Here is an 18,991-nt window from a genome sequence, read left to right on the forward strand (position 1 = left end):
GTAGCTAAACAAGATAAACATGGCAGACTGTGTATACTCACTCAGGGGAGGAGCTAAGCTAACAGGGCAGATTCCATCATCAGTTATGGGCGGGGCCTGATCTAATGTGACATCACAACATATATAAAATGGTGAGACACTGTTTATGATTTATGGGGAATATAAAAATAGGAGTGGGTGGATTTTTATCATTATAGAGTGGTTGTGTATCATCCCAATTTTTATATTTTTTATATATTATTAGGATACTTGTGTATTTGTTTTGCACTCTTTGTTTTCTTCAATGAAGTGTGTGTTCATGATATGATGCTTTTTAAGATCCCCATAGATCTTACCTGAAATGACATCCATCATTAATGGCACACTTTTTGCCACATATGGTACATTTGCACTCGATATTCTGACAGTATTTTTGTGAGGCGACTGGCCTCTGTTGCAGACAGAAAATGGACAGAACTCTAGCACAGCTTTGAGAGTACGTCTTTGTTACTTTTTCATTTCTGACATAAAAAAAGAAAGTGACACAGGTGTTTGTTAAATGAACAATATTATTGTACAGCGTGGCCAAAGTGATATAATATACACAATGAATATCTTGAGGAGAAACACAAAAGCCTTCGTCACTTTGACGTTTTGAACATTAAGGGACCAATTCTGACCCTGACATGCTGAGTTATAAGCAAATAAATAAATAGAAATGCATCTTGTCCTTCCTAAACAGTGACTGGAGAGGCACAAATCAACATTCATGTCAACTGGGTAGATGATGAACGTGACCAATTGTCCCATTGTCAAAAAAGTAGAAAACAAGCACCTAAATCTGTGCACCAAACAGGACGGGAAGAGTGTTTTGTGTGCTTTGGTGGTTAGTGTGGTGTATATGAAACAGACAGTTAACTTAGTTAATCTAGCAATACCAGATGTTGTGTTACAGTCCTCAAAAACCAGTCGACATTACAACCGAACTGCTAGCTGACAACGTGATGAATAAAGGGCACTACGAATTAAAGGACTATTTACAGAATGGGTGAATGATGAGGTAGCTACGTGAATGTTGCATATATGTTAATTATTGTATGTCCATCTCAAGTGTAGGACTAACAAGTGTTAATAAAACATTGCTGTACTATTGCGTTGCATTACGGCGACAAAATGGTGTGTGATTTCACAATTGCGTACAGTAGCTTGAAGCGTCTGCATTATGAAATTGAGATGAGCGCATGAATTCGGTCAGAATTGATCCCTAATGTGAACCCACACAGTTGCGCTGCATAAAAAATGAATCCCTGTATTATCTTCTCTTGCTATCTGTCTGGTCAGGTTGAGACTGTGGCGGCTTCAAGTTTTCTGGGAAGAGTTTTCAGCAATGCAGAGACAGATTTGACCTGGGGTGCGTGTCCTGTACTCGCTGCTTAACTACCATACTATGATGATTTGTTGGTGAAATGAACTAACTTTCCCAAAACCATAGTAACATGGTCGCACCTCTGTCGTTTGGTCCAACAATATCAGACTGTTGTTAATGACGTCACACACGGGTGGTGGAGTAATAACTTCTGCTAATGAATCGATTCAAGATCGCCAATAAGATACGATCACGTTTACCGCTGCTCGGCGAAATTTCACAGGCGAAATAAAGTTCCCCACGCAGACTTCTCACATGTTCAAACTTGTCATGCGAATTTGCAAAAAGCTGCTTGGTTTGAAAGTGCTTTATACACCTGGATCAATGGATCTTTTTTGCATGCAAAATTTCGCTAATGTGACGTACCTTTATCAGAAGTCAGATTATCACAGTTCATTTACACAAACAACAGAAAGCCATTCATTTTTTTTTAATCACATTAACATGCAGTATGTAATCGTGTACACTTTACTCAGCAGCTTTCTCTTACGTCATACTCCAGATTCCCTAACGCATTTACACTCAAGAAAATTGTTCAAAAACGGCACTGATTTTTGACACACTAAAATATATTGAAATGTATATTGGAAGATATAGAATGTACTGCATTAGCTTGCTTATTGTGCCCAAGAGCATGATCTATATAAGGTCATACTAACTAGGGCTGGGAAAATAAATCGATGCATCGAGAAATGATTCTGGATTGATTCTGTGATTTTCCGAATGCATCGCTATTCTCTCTCGAATCTCGAATCGAGTCTGAGATTAGTTTTTATCAGCAGATGGCACCGCATGCTTTAGAAACAGCTGTACTTGAACTCAATACACACACCACTTGAACCTTCTATAAAAGAATCATTCATAAAGTTTAAAAAGGTTGAAGCGAATTACAAGGGTGTTTGCAGTGGGCTGTTTACATTAATCTTGCGTCATAAAAACATTCTGAGGTGCAAGTACTTTCTCAGAATCAGCTGAATGCACGAGCGCTCTTCTTCATGAGCATTTGAGCACGTGGTTAAAAACTAGCCTAGAGTGCCATCTGCTGTTAAAAACTAAACCCAGAATCGATTCAAGAGAGAATCGCGATGTATTCGGAAAATCTCAGAATCGAGAAGCATCGATTTATTGTCGCAGCCCTAATACTAACAAGAAACTATGCTTCTAACTGCAGGTCGAAGGTTGTGAAGCTGTTTGTGAATGTTAGTTAGAACTATGGTTTCAGGAAGCACTGAATCATTAAACTATCCCAGCTAACAAAAAATATATTCTAAGAACATTTTGATAGCTTTCGCATTAAAGCTGCAGTCCGTAAGTTTTGCCTCTTTGTCGCCATCTCTGTTTGAAACCTGCAATTGCAGTTATTTGCGGAATTATCATCTTTACGTGAGTTGTGCATCGGCACGGCACCTCAGCGTGGACGAATCTAATGTTGGCTGTCAGTCATCACATCGGTGTGGATACTGTAATAAGAAATTATTCTTATTATTGTTAATGTTAAAAACATCAGCATTGCGTGACTATGTGTATTTAGTGTGCATTATCATTATTTCTAGATTTCAGTTTCAGTTTCTGTATCTCTAATGTTAATTTGTCATACCATACAATCCACCATCAAAATGACAAGTGTAATTATCGCAGCTGCTGTGAGAAAAGGCTATAAATGATCCGTCACCAGCAGCATCCTCACATGATATAGCTACTAGCTGGGACTTCTTCTTTATGTAAACAGACGAGACATAATGACGCAAAGACAAACAGCTGCATGCTCGAATTTCCCGCAGAAACCCACCAGTACCACCGAATTAGATTACATTATTACAAGCTTACCGTTGTGAATTGGGCTAAGGTAAGGAGATAGTTTAGAACACTGGCTGGTTATGTACTTGCTCAAAAATTGATTTTGGACATTTTTAAACAAAAAAAGTTACAGACAGCAGCTTTAAGTTATGTTATTTCTGAATGTTCAAAACGTCCAGTTTTTAAATGTTTTAAAAATGTTTTTTTCTTGGTTATAAGAACGTTAAGGGAACATTCCATTTGATAAGATTTTCAAACATTATGAGAACGTTACTTTTGAATGTTCTCTGAAACTTCTGAAACAAGTAGTAACATTTAAAAAAAATGTTAGACAAGCGTCCAACTGAAATGCTTCAGAAAAAATGTTCCTTGAACAATGTATAAAAAAATGTTTTGAGAATATTTTTCAAGTCCAGATAACTTTGAATGAACGTTCTATTAATGTTACAGGAAGAACGTTTCTTCATAACCTTGAGAGAACCTTTTCAGAACGTTCTGAGAACGTTCCCTGTTAGCTGGGATGTTGGTAATGACGGAACTTGTGACCATGGTTGTTTTAGGAAACGCACCCCAGGACACAATCCCCCTCAGGTCCTTCGATCACAGTATCGACTCACGACAGCGCCACAGTTCACTTCAAGTAAATGACATCAGTAGTGAATGCTGACAGAGAGCGAAATGTCATTGCTGCCGTTTTTCAGAGCTCATGGTTGTTGGAAGCGGGATATTCCTAATTGATATCTCGGACTAATGGCCGTACAGCTGTCGAGTGGATCTAGGGGTAATAAGCTGTTTATAGGGACGGCGACTTCGAAGGCCATTTTTGACATGATGCTATTGTGTCAACATGAGGTCAAACACCCCTCCTGTTCAATCTGCTGTCGTCTTCCAAGAGCTAAAAATAAAGCTGGTGATAAAGACCTGCACCTGCCGCACACCTTCATTCGGATACATGGCTATAAAAGTCCGAGCAGATGATGGGCACCTCGTTTCCTCTGCCGGAGGCTTAACAAGCCCAAAATAGGCCGTTTGACATACGGGCATCTGATTGTTTGAGTCTCCTGGACTTCTGCCATGCATCGTAAATCCGTTGAAACCTCGTCCCCTCCCTTTTGAATGACCCATCATCCCTTGCTCGGCCCTCCGACTACATTTAGGCCAAAACATCAACGACAACAATAACAAGTAGTTTAAAAAAGCAGTACAGTGCAACACAAGAGGTGGGCGCTCCTCGTCCTCTCTCTCACACACGCCACCCGCCCGTCGGCTCAATTTATTGCTGAGTTACTACAGAGTAAGATGAATGAGATCCTGGCTACGGACGTTTGGATAAACACGTCACAAATGTCGTCCTCCCGGTCGCGGATGGCCAGGATTCAGGAGGTATTTTCAAGGACGTCGGCAAGTTCACATTTAGGGAAGAACCGGGCCGTCCAGACATCCTGCGGCTCGCCGCCATGAATATTTACAAGTCCTCAAGGTGTCCTAGTGTCGTCCGAGGGGCCGAGCCGTGACGTATGTTGGACTGAGGTTGTTCGCGACGCGTACGAGGGTCAGCTTCTCGAAAGCAGAATGAAAATGACCACCTATGTGAGACTATTCACTCTGAAATGACTTACAGATTCTTCCATCGTTTATAACCACAGATCATGAACAAAAAGCATTACTGTACAAGTACATAGTATTTGTTATAATTTGTTTAAATTATTTTTTCATTTATATTTACGCTTTAAACCGAGTTATTTATTTTTTTCAGGTCTTTAAAAACGTCTCAAGCCTCGGGCAGACGAGAGACGAGTGTCCTGCAACCTGTGTGTCCGTCGGAAGACCGTCTGTCCTCCGCAGTCAGACTGTCTCTGCCACGCCCCGCTCGCCGTGGCCTCGATGATGTCATGTGACGACCGGCCAATCAGACCTTGGCCTCCAGCATTTCCAGGAAGAGTTTGTGCATGGGCACCTTGCCCTGCATCTTGATGCTGTAGAAGTGCTGAATGGCCTTGGTGGCCGTCTGCCGGAGCAGAGGCAGCGTCATGAGCAGCTTCCCCGCCCGCCGAGGGTCTTCTGTGTGCTGACAGCTCTCATAGTCCTGCAGGGCTTCATGAAGGGCGTCCTGGAGCTTCTGAACGGACTCCACGTCCTCTATGTGCATAGAGTCTGTCACGAGAACAAACAACACATACTGAGCACACGTACTGATGTCTTTCTTTCTTGAAACCACTTACACTAGGGTTCAGATGTTTGGGGTTGGTAAGATTTTTTAATGAGCCTCTTCTGCTCACCAGGGCTGCATTTATTTGATCAAAAATACAGTAAAAATAGTGAAATATTATTACAATTTAAAATAGCTGTTTTCTGTGTGAATATATAGAAAAGTGTAATTTATTCCTGTGATCAAAGCTGAATTTTCAGCCTCATTACTCCAGTCTTCAGTGTCACATGATCTTTCAGAAATCATTCTAATATGATGATTTGATGCTCAAGAAACATTTATGATTATTATCAATGTTGAAAACAGTTCATATTTTTGTGGAAACTGTGATACGATAACATTCACAAGTCTGGCGTAAGTAAGATGAAAAATAAAAGAAAGAAATTAGGGATGCACCGATATGAAAATTTTGGCCGATGACCGATAATTCTTTATATTTGAAAGCCGATAACTGATATATTGGCCGATAAATCAAATCACAATTTTTTATATAATTTTTGAGAGCCTGATTACAAAAACAAAATTCCCACCATTAAAATCCATGTCCCAATCACACAGTTATAATGTTCTCATCATATGACAGACTGTATGTTGCACTTAACTATGATTTTTAACAAGCAATTCAAAACCATCATGGAGGACAGAGCGCATCTGAAGTGTCTCAGCTGAAGGAAATAATCCATTGTTTATCGGCTTTAATATATATCGGCCAAATTTTCTTATCGGGCCGATAACGATAACATTGAAAATTAACATATATCAGCCGATACCGATATGGTGGCCGATATATTGTGCATCCCTAAAAGAAACTGATATTTTTATTCAGCAAGAAAGCTTTAAATGGATCAAAATTGACAGTAAAGACATTTATAATGATACAAAATAATCTATTTCAAATAAATGCTGTTCTTTTGAACTTTCTATTCATCAAAGCATCCTGAAAAATAAAATGCATCATGGTTTTTACAAAAATATGCGCCACGGTTTTGAATAGTACTTTTGAACAGTAGTCTATATAAGTATTAAAAATTATGTATTTAACAAATCTTTGTATTATAAATATGATCCATAATACTGTTTCCAAATATCCTGATATTTATCATGTCAATAAACCAGTAACAGTGTGTGTATGTGTGTGTGTGTGTGTGCGTATGTGAGAGATAGAGTGTGTGAGTGTGTGTGTGTGTGAGAGAGAGAGAGAGAGAGAGAGTGTGTGTGCGCGTGTGTGTGTGGTGGAGCTTAAAAAAACACGTCTGAAGAAACAATTTCCTTGCAATCCATCAGAAAGAGTCTGTCGATACGATTGATAAACTGCTAATTACAAAATCAATGGCTATGAATTTTCACAGCTGTCAGACAGCGGCAGTCCCGCGAGAGCCATCGGACAGAGCGCGTCTCTCTCTCTCTCCGCACCGGGCCTGTCATCCCGCTGCACGGCAAAGGCCACCATCAGCATTTTCATTTTTCAGCCAGACAAAGAGAGACAGCGGCCGAGACGGCGGAATAAAGCGAGGCGAGCGCAGGCCGCATTGATCAGGCGGGGACGGGGCCTGCCTTCTGAAAAGCCAGCTGTCGATACGGCCGCTGTGTCTTCTCCTCTGAACAGGCCTTCGCTGGCTGATACTCATTCCATTCGACTTAACACATTTTATTGACAGCCCTGGTGTTCCTAATGAAATGCTAAATTTATCTCTGGCGGCGGCCGGGCCCCGTGGCTACTGTTATGGAGATACGGCGACACGGAAGGCGTTCAATTAAAAGCTCAACGCTTTTGTCTTTCCGTGCGCCCTTCATCTGTATCTCAGCTGGAACGTGATGAGTGTGAGTTTGTTCCATTATACTGTACTAATAAATAAAGAATACAGACAGACAGTGTGTGTACTGTACGGGTCAAGTGGATCAGTATTTGTTGAGTTGTTTGGATCAGATTTTGAATTGATGCAGTGGTGGAATAACAATCAAATTATTTTCAAACCATACATGTAGCTGTTTTGGTTTTGGTTTGTATATACTATATATGAAAGTACTGTAAAGCGCTGTGATTCACTGAGGCGTGGACATGGAAATGTAATGGCTAAATCAGATATGATATAGAGTCATTGTGCTATAGGGTCAACCTGACCTTGAACTTACTTTAATAGTAATTTTAAATATCTGTAATGTTGAAATATCTATGAAATTTATCTAATTAATTTTCTGTGCAATTTTTGCCTAACAGTGAAATATGTATATGAGAAAATTATGACAAAACATCATGAAAATTAAATAAGGATTTTTTTTTTTTTTTTTTTTTTACCAGATAAATTTAACTCAAAATTGGGCAAATTTGTTAAAGAAAAAAATCTATATGCAATTATTTGTATTATAAACTTAATTAAACTAAACATGATCCTTTTGGAACAATTTGAGTCCATGGTTTAAATTAAATTAAATTTAGATGGATGGATGGATAATTAATGTTAAATCTACATACAAAATGTCTCTTCTGCTCACCAAGGCTGCATTTATTTGATCAAAAATTCAGTAAAAATAGTAATATTGTGAAATATTATTACAATGTAAAACAGCTGTTTTCTATGTGAATATATTGTAAAATATAATTTATTCCTGTGATCAAAGCTGAATTTTCAGCATCATTCCTCCAGTCTTCAGTGTTACATGATCCTTCAGAAATCATTCATATATGATGATTTGCTGCTCAAGAAACATTTCTGATTATCAATGTTGAAAACAGTTTTTTGTGGAAACCGTCATACATTTTATTTTTCATGATTCTTTGATGAATAGAAAGTTAAAAAAACAGCATTTATTTGACATAGAAATCGTTTGTAACATTATAAATTAATTAAAAGCATTCGTTTCTTAAAACTAAACTCTTACTGACCCCAAACTTTTGAACGGTATTATAAGTATAAATATATTCTCATCACACCTGAGTTGGCGAGTGCGATGGCCTTCAGCGTGACGAACTCCTCTTTCTCCACCTTGAGTTTCTTGTACTTGCGCACGAGCTGCAGGATGGACACGTAGAGGTCCAGCAGGCCCGTGAGCCGCGAGTGCTCCTCGTCCATCACGTAGTCCTCCGCGTACACAAGCTCATCCTCGTACGGCAGCGAGCGGAACACGATGCTGAGGATCAGGATCTCCATCCATGCGCTCTGCAGTAGACTCATCTGGTCTCCAAGAGACAGGCTGGAGAAACCTGTGCAAGAGACGAGACGTTCTTCATTCATTACAAAACTCTGTACTGAATGAAGACAATGTGATTGAAGACCTTAGTCAGGTTAGACGCCATATTGAATTTAAAGGATTAGTTCACTTCAAAATATAAAATTCCTGATAATTTACTCTCCCCCATGTCAGCCAAGATGTTTGTCTTTCTTTCTTCAGTCAAAAAGAAATTAAAGGGTTAGTTCACCCAAAAATGAAAATAATGTCATTTATTACTCACCCTCATGTCATCTACAGCTGTAAGACCTTCGTTCATCTTCAGAACACAAATTTTTTGATGAAATCCGATGGCTCAGTGAGGCCTCTATTGAGAGCAAAGCCATTCAAACTCTCAAGATCCATAAAGGTGCTAAAAACATATTTGAAACAGTTCATGTGAGTTCAGTGGTTCTATCTTAATATTATTAAATGACAAGAATACTTTTTGTGCAGCAAAAAAAAAAAATAAATAAAGACTTTTGAACAATATCTATATGGGCTGATTTCAAAACACCGCTTCAGAGCTTTACGAATCAAATCAGTGGATCGGAGCGCCAAAGTCACGTGATTTCAGCAGTTTAGCCGTTTGATAGGAGATCCGAATCACTAATTCGAAACAAAAGATTCATAAAGCTCAGAAGCTTCATGAAGCAGTGTTTTGAAATCAGCCTATATAGATATTGTTGAAAAGTCGTTATTTTGTTTTTTTGGTGCACAAAAAGTATTCTTGTCACTTTATAATATTAAGATAGAACCACTGAACTCACATGAACTGTTTAAAATATGTTTTTAGTACCTTTATGGACCTTGAGAGTTTGAATGGCTTTGCTCTCAATAGCGGCCTCACTGAGCCATCGGATTTCATCAACAATATCTTAATTTGTGTTCGGAAGATGAATGAAGGTCTTACGGGTGTAGAACGACATGAGGGTGAGTAATAAATGACATTATTTTCATTTTTGGGTGAACTAACCCTTTAAGGTTTGTGAGGAAAACATTCCAGGATTTTTCTCCATATACTGGGGTTCAACGGATAGAAGGTCCAAATGTCAGTTTCAGTGCAGCTTCAGTCATTTTCTAAAAAAATCAAATGTAATACTTTTTAACCACAAATGTACAATGGTTTCTCTAGATAAGACCCTTATTCCTCGCCTGGGATCGTGTAGAGCTCTTTGAAGCTGCACTGAAACTGACATTTGGACCTACAACCCGTTGAACCCCAATGAAGTCCACTATATGGAGAAAAATCCTGGAATGTTTTCCTCAAAAACGATAATTTCTTTTCAACTGAAGAAAGAAAGACATTAAACATCTTGGATGACATGGGGGTGAGTAAATTATCAGGAAATTTTCATTCTGAAGTGAACTAATCCTTTAACACAGATGAAAACAAGGTTGTGAGGGACAGACATACAGTGTTTACAATGGCAAGCACTGTATACAAGCAATGGCAAGCACCTAGATCATGTAATTGTCACAACTCACAACTTTTAAAATTGTTTCATGGTGTTTTTGTCAACTTTTCATGACTTTTCATCAGCTGAACAATTGTTATGTTGTTAAACACCAGTACGATCCATTGAACACACTGCACTTCTATCCCTCTCAGCCTCATTTTAATTCCTGTCAAACATCAAATATGGCGCTACCCTGACTAAGGTCTTTGGGCAACCCAGGGCTAGTTGTCACACAGAGACTATTCAATCACAAAGTAGTTTTCTGACAGTAGTCAGTTTTCTTGTCTTAAATTAGATATTTATTGTGAATTCTGTCTACTAAATTAAAATTCCTTATCATCATATTTTCTGTAACATTTGATACACAATACAACAGCAGTGACGTATGTTAAAAATGTTTCGAAATTTGTTTACAGTTCAAATTCTGCTGAAAGTTCTACAATAGGCTGTTTTAATGGGAGATATTGTTGTGGCAACTTGATGCATATATTGTGACAACATGCCCCTCGGTGTGTGTGTGTGTATGTGTATCCCGGACGAGCCCCCAGATCTGTTAGATATTTATCACAACACCTGTTTTGATCATTTATATGCAATTTTCTTTTAGGTTTATAACTACCACCTCCTTCCTGGGATCTCCCATAAAAGAAAGTAAATAATTATCAATTAATTTATATACAACAATAGTATGGTATGAAGTAATTTAGTTAAATAAATGTGAGTATTTTCTTATTTTCTACAATTGCTGGACACTGAAGAACATGACAAAAAAACAAAACAAACAAAAAAAAAAAAACCTAAAAACATTTGATTTCCCCCTGAATGAAACTGTTTAATACAGAAATACCAAAGTAACACTCATATATATCGGATAAGGGCTCATTGTATGTGCTCTTTATTCATGTTTCCTCTGCTCTGACAGCTGTCAATAAACTCTTCAGTGATGTTTGCCAGCGCATTTGCACATCATACGAGTCACGCTCCCAGCGTCTGATGATTAAAATGATTGCTTTACAAGTCGACTAAAGCGGTGCTATCTGCTGCGCTCACGATTAAAGAGCTGATAGATTACAGTATTGATCGACTCACCCCGCCATACCTGACCCCAAACCTTCATATGAATGGTCTTATTGAGGCAGAGATGAGCGGGCGATGTCTATCTGCCACCGGGTGACACTTTGCAGTGTTTGCGGGCCGACAGACAGAAAGAGCCAGAGGAAAATAAGAAAGCGGGAAAAAGGGGAAGCTGAGTGTTTAATTTCCTTTATCAGGTGGGCGAACAGCTGGAGGATACATTAATTAACAGATTGCGATCAGGACTGCGGGGCCCCTGACAATGTGAAGAGGGATCAATAAGGGCCTCGGAATGGAGGTGGCGGGATGAACGGGGACAGCCGGAGAACAGGTCAGCACAGAAACGCTCCGTACTTACAGACGCCATCGGCCGGCAAATGTGTGAAGGTGCTGCTGGCCTCATTTCTAAGCATGAACACAAAAGGCTCAGGACTGGGTTCATGGCTCAGAGATTCATATGCAAAGCGCATTGATTCCCAACTAACAGTGAATGAATGTTCTGGCAAGGTTATGAACAAATGTTCTTCCAGTAATGTTAATAGAATGTTTGTTCAAAGTTATCTGGACTTTAATAATGTTTGTGCTAACGTTTTGAGAACATTATTAAAGACCAAATAACTTTGAATGAACGTTCTAATAACGTTACTGGAAGAATGTTTGTTCGTAACTGTGAGAGAACCTTGACAGAACGTTCTGAGAAACATTTTCTGATAGCTGGGATTATTCAGCTCAATTTAGTTCAAATTTTGTTCTCATTTGATAATGTCAGTGCAGTTAAATCGATAATATTACTGAATATTAATGGCCTTTTAAACCCCGAGTGTAAAGTAATTGATTGAATATTGATGTCTTTTATCATTTTACTGCTGTTGAGGTTTTATAAAAAGTTTTGCGTTGTGCACAAGAACAGCCCTTACCATGGTAAAATCACTGTAACACAAGGCCTCGTAGCTTATCTTCAAACAAGCAAGTCTTTAAATTTTGATGATAGATTATGACAATCATCTTGTAATTGTAATAAGACTAGGAACAAGCATTAGTCGAGAAATTAGGAAACAATTATACATAACTGTAGGAGTTTAAGTCAAAGTCTTGGTAATGTTTGTTAAAGGCACAAGAGTTTTTAACCTCTGTCTCAGAATGCTGACTTTCACTTCAAATGCAGATGTCCATTTACCCATATAGAAATGTTTCTGAGATCTTGGTTTTTACTCTCTGTGGAAAAACAGCCGCCATTGTGATCTATCTTAAGCACTAGTAAAAAATGTAATCAGTTTTTAGCTTGTTTTTATGCAGCCCTATAAAGTTCATTGCTGGAAACATCTTCTGTAACAAAGACAAGCTCGGCCGTCTCCCCGTGAAATATTTCACGCTCGCTAAATCAAAGGCCTCAATTCTGTAAAAAGGCAAAAGCAGAAACCTTCGCAAAAAGGCTTTTTATGAGTCCGGCAGCCTTTTACAAACAAAATAACCATAAAAAATGACAAGTTTTAATCTGCCTGTATTCACAAGCTTATATCTGAAAATTTATTCCTGTGAGTTTATGGCTGCGGTCTCCTCCTCCTCCTCACGCTGATGGTTTGTTGGTGGAGTTTGTGTGAGTTTCACTGTCAATCAACAGCATCTCTCGAAAGCAAACTCTTCAGCCCATGATGCTGAAAATAATGATACATCATAAGGCGTTTGCATAATGCACATATCATGTCCTGTCAAACTATATTTGATGGATCACATTTGAGAACTTAAACACAGTAGAGCACCTTATTCTCAAGTCATATGATGAACTCATCATTAAAAAAGCACTTCATTTAATGCCCACATCCACAAGCATGTAGATTTGAAACCGATATGCTTTTGAAATCAAAGTACATAAACTTGAATTACACAGATCGCATCTGTGGACGGTTTATGCATTATTAATACATCAGTCTCGCAGCGTCATTTCATCAGTGAGGACTGTTATATCAAGAGTGATTTCAGAAGTCATGTGCTTCCTCTTTTGATCTTGAGCAGACATCTGGACTTCAGGTATTTCGTCTTTGTTTTAATTAAGACAGACACTAAATATGTAAACTAACAGATTTCACAATAGTTCCCCGTTGATTAATAACAGTACATTTAGACAACTGTTATGCAAGTTTTCTGAAATGCTGTTTAAATATATAATTGAGGCATCTAATTAAATACACACTAATTTGCATAAGTTTTCAGAACAGAAATGTGAACATTGGTACAATTTTTTTTTTTTTTTGACTTGTTTGATTTTGTTGACATATTTATGGAAGCTTGTTTCTGCTGCTGAATAAAAAATAAAAAAGGTAATTGCGACTTTTTATCTCGCAATTCTGACTTTTTTTTCTAAGAATTGCATGATATAAACTCGCAACTGCTTGTTATAGTTAGAATTGTGAGTTATAAAGTCAGAATTACGAGTTATAGTCAGAATTGCGAGATGAACTCAATTGCGTGATGTCACAACTGTGAGTAATAAAGTCAGATATAAACTCGCAATTCTGACTTTTTCTCAGAATTGTTTATATCTCGCAATTCTGACATTATAACTCGCAATTCTGACTTTATTTCTCACAATTGTGAGTTTATATCACGCAATTATGAGAAAAGAAGTCAGAATTGTGAGATAAAAGTCGCAATTACCTTTTTCATTTTTTATTGAGTGGTGGAAATAAGCTTCCATTCATATTAGAGGTAAAGGTCTTTACAGGGGGATTTTGGATTTGTTGTTTTTTTTATTTATTTTTTTTTTTATCAATCCATAAATCAGAAATAAAACCTGTCAAAAGCAAGAAAAAATAATTTAGGAATAAAATGCTATAAAAACCAGCCTTATGTAAAAAAAAAACCCAAAAACTTTAGAATATAGGTGATAATAAAACTGTAAAGTTTAGTGCATGTAAAGCTGCTGAAGTGGAGACTTCTGACACATTTTGAGAAAACAGCCTTTAAAGATTTGTATTGTAATTGGATTAATAAATAAATAAATAATGTTTTAATGAAAATGTAAGAAAGGTTTGTGTGAGTGCCAGAGTCTAGAAATGACTCTTAACTCACTATAAAAGCAACAGAAGTCAATGGACTGTGATAAAAACAAATGTGTGTTAGTGTGATTCCTCTACATTTGGCATGACATCATCAGCAGGGACCCAATCAATACATCTCTGCTCATAAATTACGCTGCTCCATAAATAATTTCACACGTGCCTTGAGCTCATGCGTCTGTCTCACCTCATTTCATGCCAAAACACACTTTCAAATAAAACCGTGCAGCAGATTCCACCTCGCAGTCTTTATGATCCAACCCTAAAACTACTATCATATCTTATTGTAAATGAATCATCAGTGAAGTTATTCTAAAAATAAGATGTTTGCCTTCTTCGTAATATTTCTTCAAAGAAATGTAAAACTCGTTCACCTGTGATACATTTTTTAACTCGTTATATATGATGGATGGAAATACCTTCCATTACCAGCTCATTGAGAAAACCTGCCTGTCTGCAAAATGATATTATGTTGCTTCTTGCAGGTTTCATGACACTTTCAAAGTGAAATGTCCTGTGGGTGACACTAAAAGTGTGTTCAGAAACAGATGAACATCAATCTGGCAATGTTTTATTGTACGTATTGCACCAGTTCTGAAATGAAATTTCCGGTGAGTGATGCTAAAATGTAAATGCTCTACTGTGTTTAAAATAATGCAGCAGATAAAGTTAACAAAAGCAAACGTGAGATAAAAACACATTTTCTGAAGCCACCATGTAATTTTAGCTTCATTCTAGAAGTTTTTCAGCTCTTTTCACAAGTGCAATGCTGTACCAGGTGAGCCTAACATGGAGCTGGTCATGTGATGCAAACGTCAAAATTTGTTTATGAATTATGCACTTTAATAAAAGTGTTTTGAGGTCATAATATAGCATTGTGAAAGGAATTGTGCAAAAAATAAGTTTTTATTAACTGATAATCTGCACCTATAATCATAGTTTGTCTGAAAAAGAATAAAACTAGCTGGTGTTTTACAGACACTAGTGTTCATTTCAGCTGGAAACTGTAGTGAATTGTATGTGTAGCTACATTTTTGGAGCAAAAATGTAGGTAGAGGCATGTTTCACCAAACAAGCCTATGTTGTCAATTATGTAAGTAAAATGGCTTCTGAGTGCCGTTTCATGTTGACTTTAAATGAAGATCTATTGACACTTTACTAACGTTAAGGGTACCTTCAGAAGCCAGTGCAGGGCTAGAGATCATTTAGTCAGTGAAGCGTGAACGATATGACGTTTTGTTCTGTTAAATACAGTAATACCCTTGTCTTAATCTGCGTCCCTTGACCTTCTGACCGGCCCGCACCACTGCGTACTCATCCCCAGAGACACCGCTGGGCCTGACATGAGCCGTTCAGCTTGATGACAGGCCAGAAACGAGGTTTAATCAGTCACATAATTACACATCATTTATTTCCGCTGCTAAACTGATTCCGTGGTTAATGAGTAGCCGTGTAGTATTGACGGACCAAAACAGCTTCCTCAAGGGATTGACTCCACGTGTCTTCTGTGTGTCTTTAGCAGTGGATAATAAGTGTAACGGACAAATTAACAGAATGGAGTTATGAAAAAGTGAACATTACATTTCGGAAGTGCATTTTATGAAAACTACGCAGCAGGATATCTATGATCCGAGTTTGTTTGCAGTGTTCATTTAAGCACCCGAAATAGTCACAGCAAAGTTCTTTCTCGTTCTTCGCTTAGATGTTTAAAATACATCAGCATGGACCAGTGGTACTTTAAAGGGGACATATCATGAAAATCTGATTTTTTCTATGTTTAAGTGCTATAATCAGGTCCCCGGTGCATCTACCAACCCAGAAAACATGAAAAAGGACAACCCAGTAACTTTGATTTGGCAAGACTTTCTCTGCAAGCATGTGAAAAAACGAGCCACTCAGATTTCACTCCCCTTGTGACGTAGGAAGGGGATCTTATTATAATATTACCATCCCTTAATCTGCACGTTTCCACCCACGGCGCCGCCATTTTCTTTTCGCAATCAACAACGGTGTACCAGTTCTAACGTCATGGCAAAAGTTGGAGCAAAGCATGCTAACTGGATAGCCTGAAGTTGACCCTGGCAAGATCGATTGCCAAAAAAGGAGCGTTTCTGTCAGAGCGATATTTTGGAAAAAATATTAGACCATTAACAGCATTTGATAGCAATCATAAACGTTAGCCTGGTGTGTATGACTCTGTTTGGCAAACAGGTACGCTATGTATAGTGGGCGTCTATTTGGGTTTCGCACAAAAGATTAACATGACGACACATGCTAGTGGATGAGTTGAATCAACTCCACAGCAACTACATAAATTTATCCACTAACCATTCAGAAACATCTAAAAGTTGTAACTTCTTCCTGAGTCTCTCCATCAGTGTCGACTCCGGTTTGAACAATGTAAGGCTGAACACCGTTACTGACAATCCTCATTTTGGCTGCGTGAGATTCTCCAGCTTTGTTGTTGTTGAGCAACCGAAGTGTGAGCTGTTAAAGCTCCGCCCTCTTCTGGAAAGGGGGCCGGGAGCAGCAGCTCATTTGCATTTAAAGGGACACACACAAAAACGACGTGTTTTTGCTCACACCCAAATAGGGGCAAATTTGACAAGCTATAATAAATGATCTATGGGGTATTTTGAGCTGAAACTTCAGACACATTCTGGGGACAACAGAGACTTATATATCTTGTGAAAAGGGGCATAATAGGTCCCCTTTAAAGGTGTTTACCAGCCGGAGCGAACTTTTCTGGAAAGTTCACTTTTTACTCGCGAAACAAACTCCAAGCAAAATACATTTTGGCCTGATTTCGCTCTAAATTACGTCACACCAGTTTCAGGTTAACTTGAAGTGTATTGGGGCCTTCATGAGCCAACATTTCTGTGCGAGTAGGACATGACTGCATCTCTGCTCACACACTGGTAGTCGACACATGGTGGACCGCTAATGGCATGTTGCCGATTAGTTGGCTTTCCTGGGCAAAGTACTAAGTAGAGAGCACTAGAGCAAAGACTCCTGTCCTCTGTGGCAGATGCCCCTCACTCACCTCTCCCATCTCACGCATGGGTGGTGAAGGGGTCGGATCCGGGCTTTGATTGTCCCATCCATCATGATCGGTGGCGCTGAAGCTCGTCAATGGTTAAATTGAATATACTAAGGCCTGTCGGTCGGTGTCTATATTTAATAAAGGCCGCTGATGAGGTGCTGATTTATCGGCCGGCAGTATTCACACTCCATTACAAGGAGATTGCACAGCTCGAGCTGGATCAGCCTCGGCAACACAGTAAGGAGATTTCACCGTTTAATGACAACGAGAAAACAGCAAACCGAAGCCAGGGAAGGGGAGAGAGTGAGACACGCGGATACAAGTTGAATCACTGTATGTACGAGGGGAATTATCCGCCGTCATGAGGGGTGACGTGATGCTTGTTAAATTTAGGCTTGATGCTTGCAGGTTAACTTCATATGCTTTACCAACCAAAGCAGTTTAATGCATGTGCTCATGAACTTATTCTGACTTGATAACTGACTGAATGTGAAAACTGGACTGAGAAGAAAAATATACAAATGCAGTTTGGCTGGTCGATGTGGTGTAAAGTTTGGGTCAAATTTTGCCAAAATGTGTGTGCAAAAAAAAGTCTATAATTTATTGTCAATAGTGTAGTGATATATGAAGCACAGAAATCACTTTCAAACCAAGCAGCTCTCTGTTGGTCAATGCAGTGAATTCGCATGACCAACTTGAACCCTTCGTGAAATCTGCATTGGGAAATGTTTCACCCTCATGAGAAATTCCAGATGGCACGGATTCCTATAGAAATGACTGGATTTCGCCCTCACCTTTATTGTGGGTTGTGCATCACTGGAATAAAACCTCAGAAGTGACTGATTTTGCAGTCGTTTCAATAAGAATCCACACGATCGAGAATTTATTGTGAGAGTGAAAAATTTTCCCACACATAATTCGGTTCAAGCGGGTTCGGAACAATCGAAGCGTGAGCTGTTAAAGCTCCGCCCTCTTCTGGAAAGGGGTCGGGAGCAGCAGCTCATTTGCATTTAAAGGGACACACACAAAAATGGTGTGTTTTTGCTCACACCCAAATAGGGGCAAATTTGACAAGCTATAATAAATGATCTGTGGGGTATTTTGAGCTGAAACTTCACAGACATATTCTGGGGACACCAGAGACTTATATTACATCTTGTGAAAGGGGCATTATAGGTCCACTTTAAGTATATCAATTTAGTATACAAAAAAGGACAAAGCATAAAATAAATGCGTTTCAAATACATTCTGGAGTACTTATTTTTCACTAGGGATATAATGGCGCCTTTCTTTCACAAGTGACTTTCGCAAGTGAGCTATTCCTCATACATTGCTACACTACTGACAATAGACAATTGACTTTTCTTGCTTGTGAAATTTCACAGAAATATGGCTAATGTGACCGATTTGGCCAAAAGGTGGTATTGTAGAAGGCAATGCAATGACTTCTGAGGAGCTGTGCTTCATACATCACTACACTATTGACAACAGACACTTGAAAATTTCACTAATAATTTGCTAATGTGCCCACAACTATTGGATTTGGCCAAAAGGAGGCATTGTAAATGGCAACTTGATGATGCCTTTCTTTCACAAGTGAAAGGAGCGCGTCTGCGATGCCTTCAAATGCTGCCTATGTAGGCAACTCACTGTCTATTAGAACAAAGCCGTTTTGTGTTATTTCATCACGCTCTTGTTAAATCAGAATAATGCTTTTAAGAGCAAGACAGCTATCATTGC

The 18,991-nt window shown here is 38.7% G+C and overlaps 1 protein-coding gene across 1 annotated transcript in view; it reads right to left on the bottom strand.

Moving 5' to 3' along the window:
- Positions 1-463: 463 nt before the first annotated feature.
- esrrb (estrogen-related receptor beta) overlaps positions 464-18,991 on the bottom strand; it is a 75,487-nt gene continuing 56,959 nt past the window's right edge. Inside the window, 2 exon segments of the mRNA XM_051866923.1 lie at positions 464-5,356; positions 8,344-8,613. Coding sequence (XP_051722883.1) covers positions 5,112-5,356; positions 8,344-8,613 — 515 coding nt within the window. The 3' untranslated portion in view covers positions 464-5,111.

The sequence above is a fragment of the Ctenopharyngodon idella genome, chromosome 17 (genome assembly GCF_019924925.1).
Source record: "Ctenopharyngodon idella isolate HZGC_01 chromosome 17, HZGC01, whole genome shotgun sequence".
Lineage (NCBI taxonomy): Eukaryota > Metazoa > Chordata > Actinopteri > Cypriniformes > Xenocyprididae > Ctenopharyngodon > Ctenopharyngodon idella.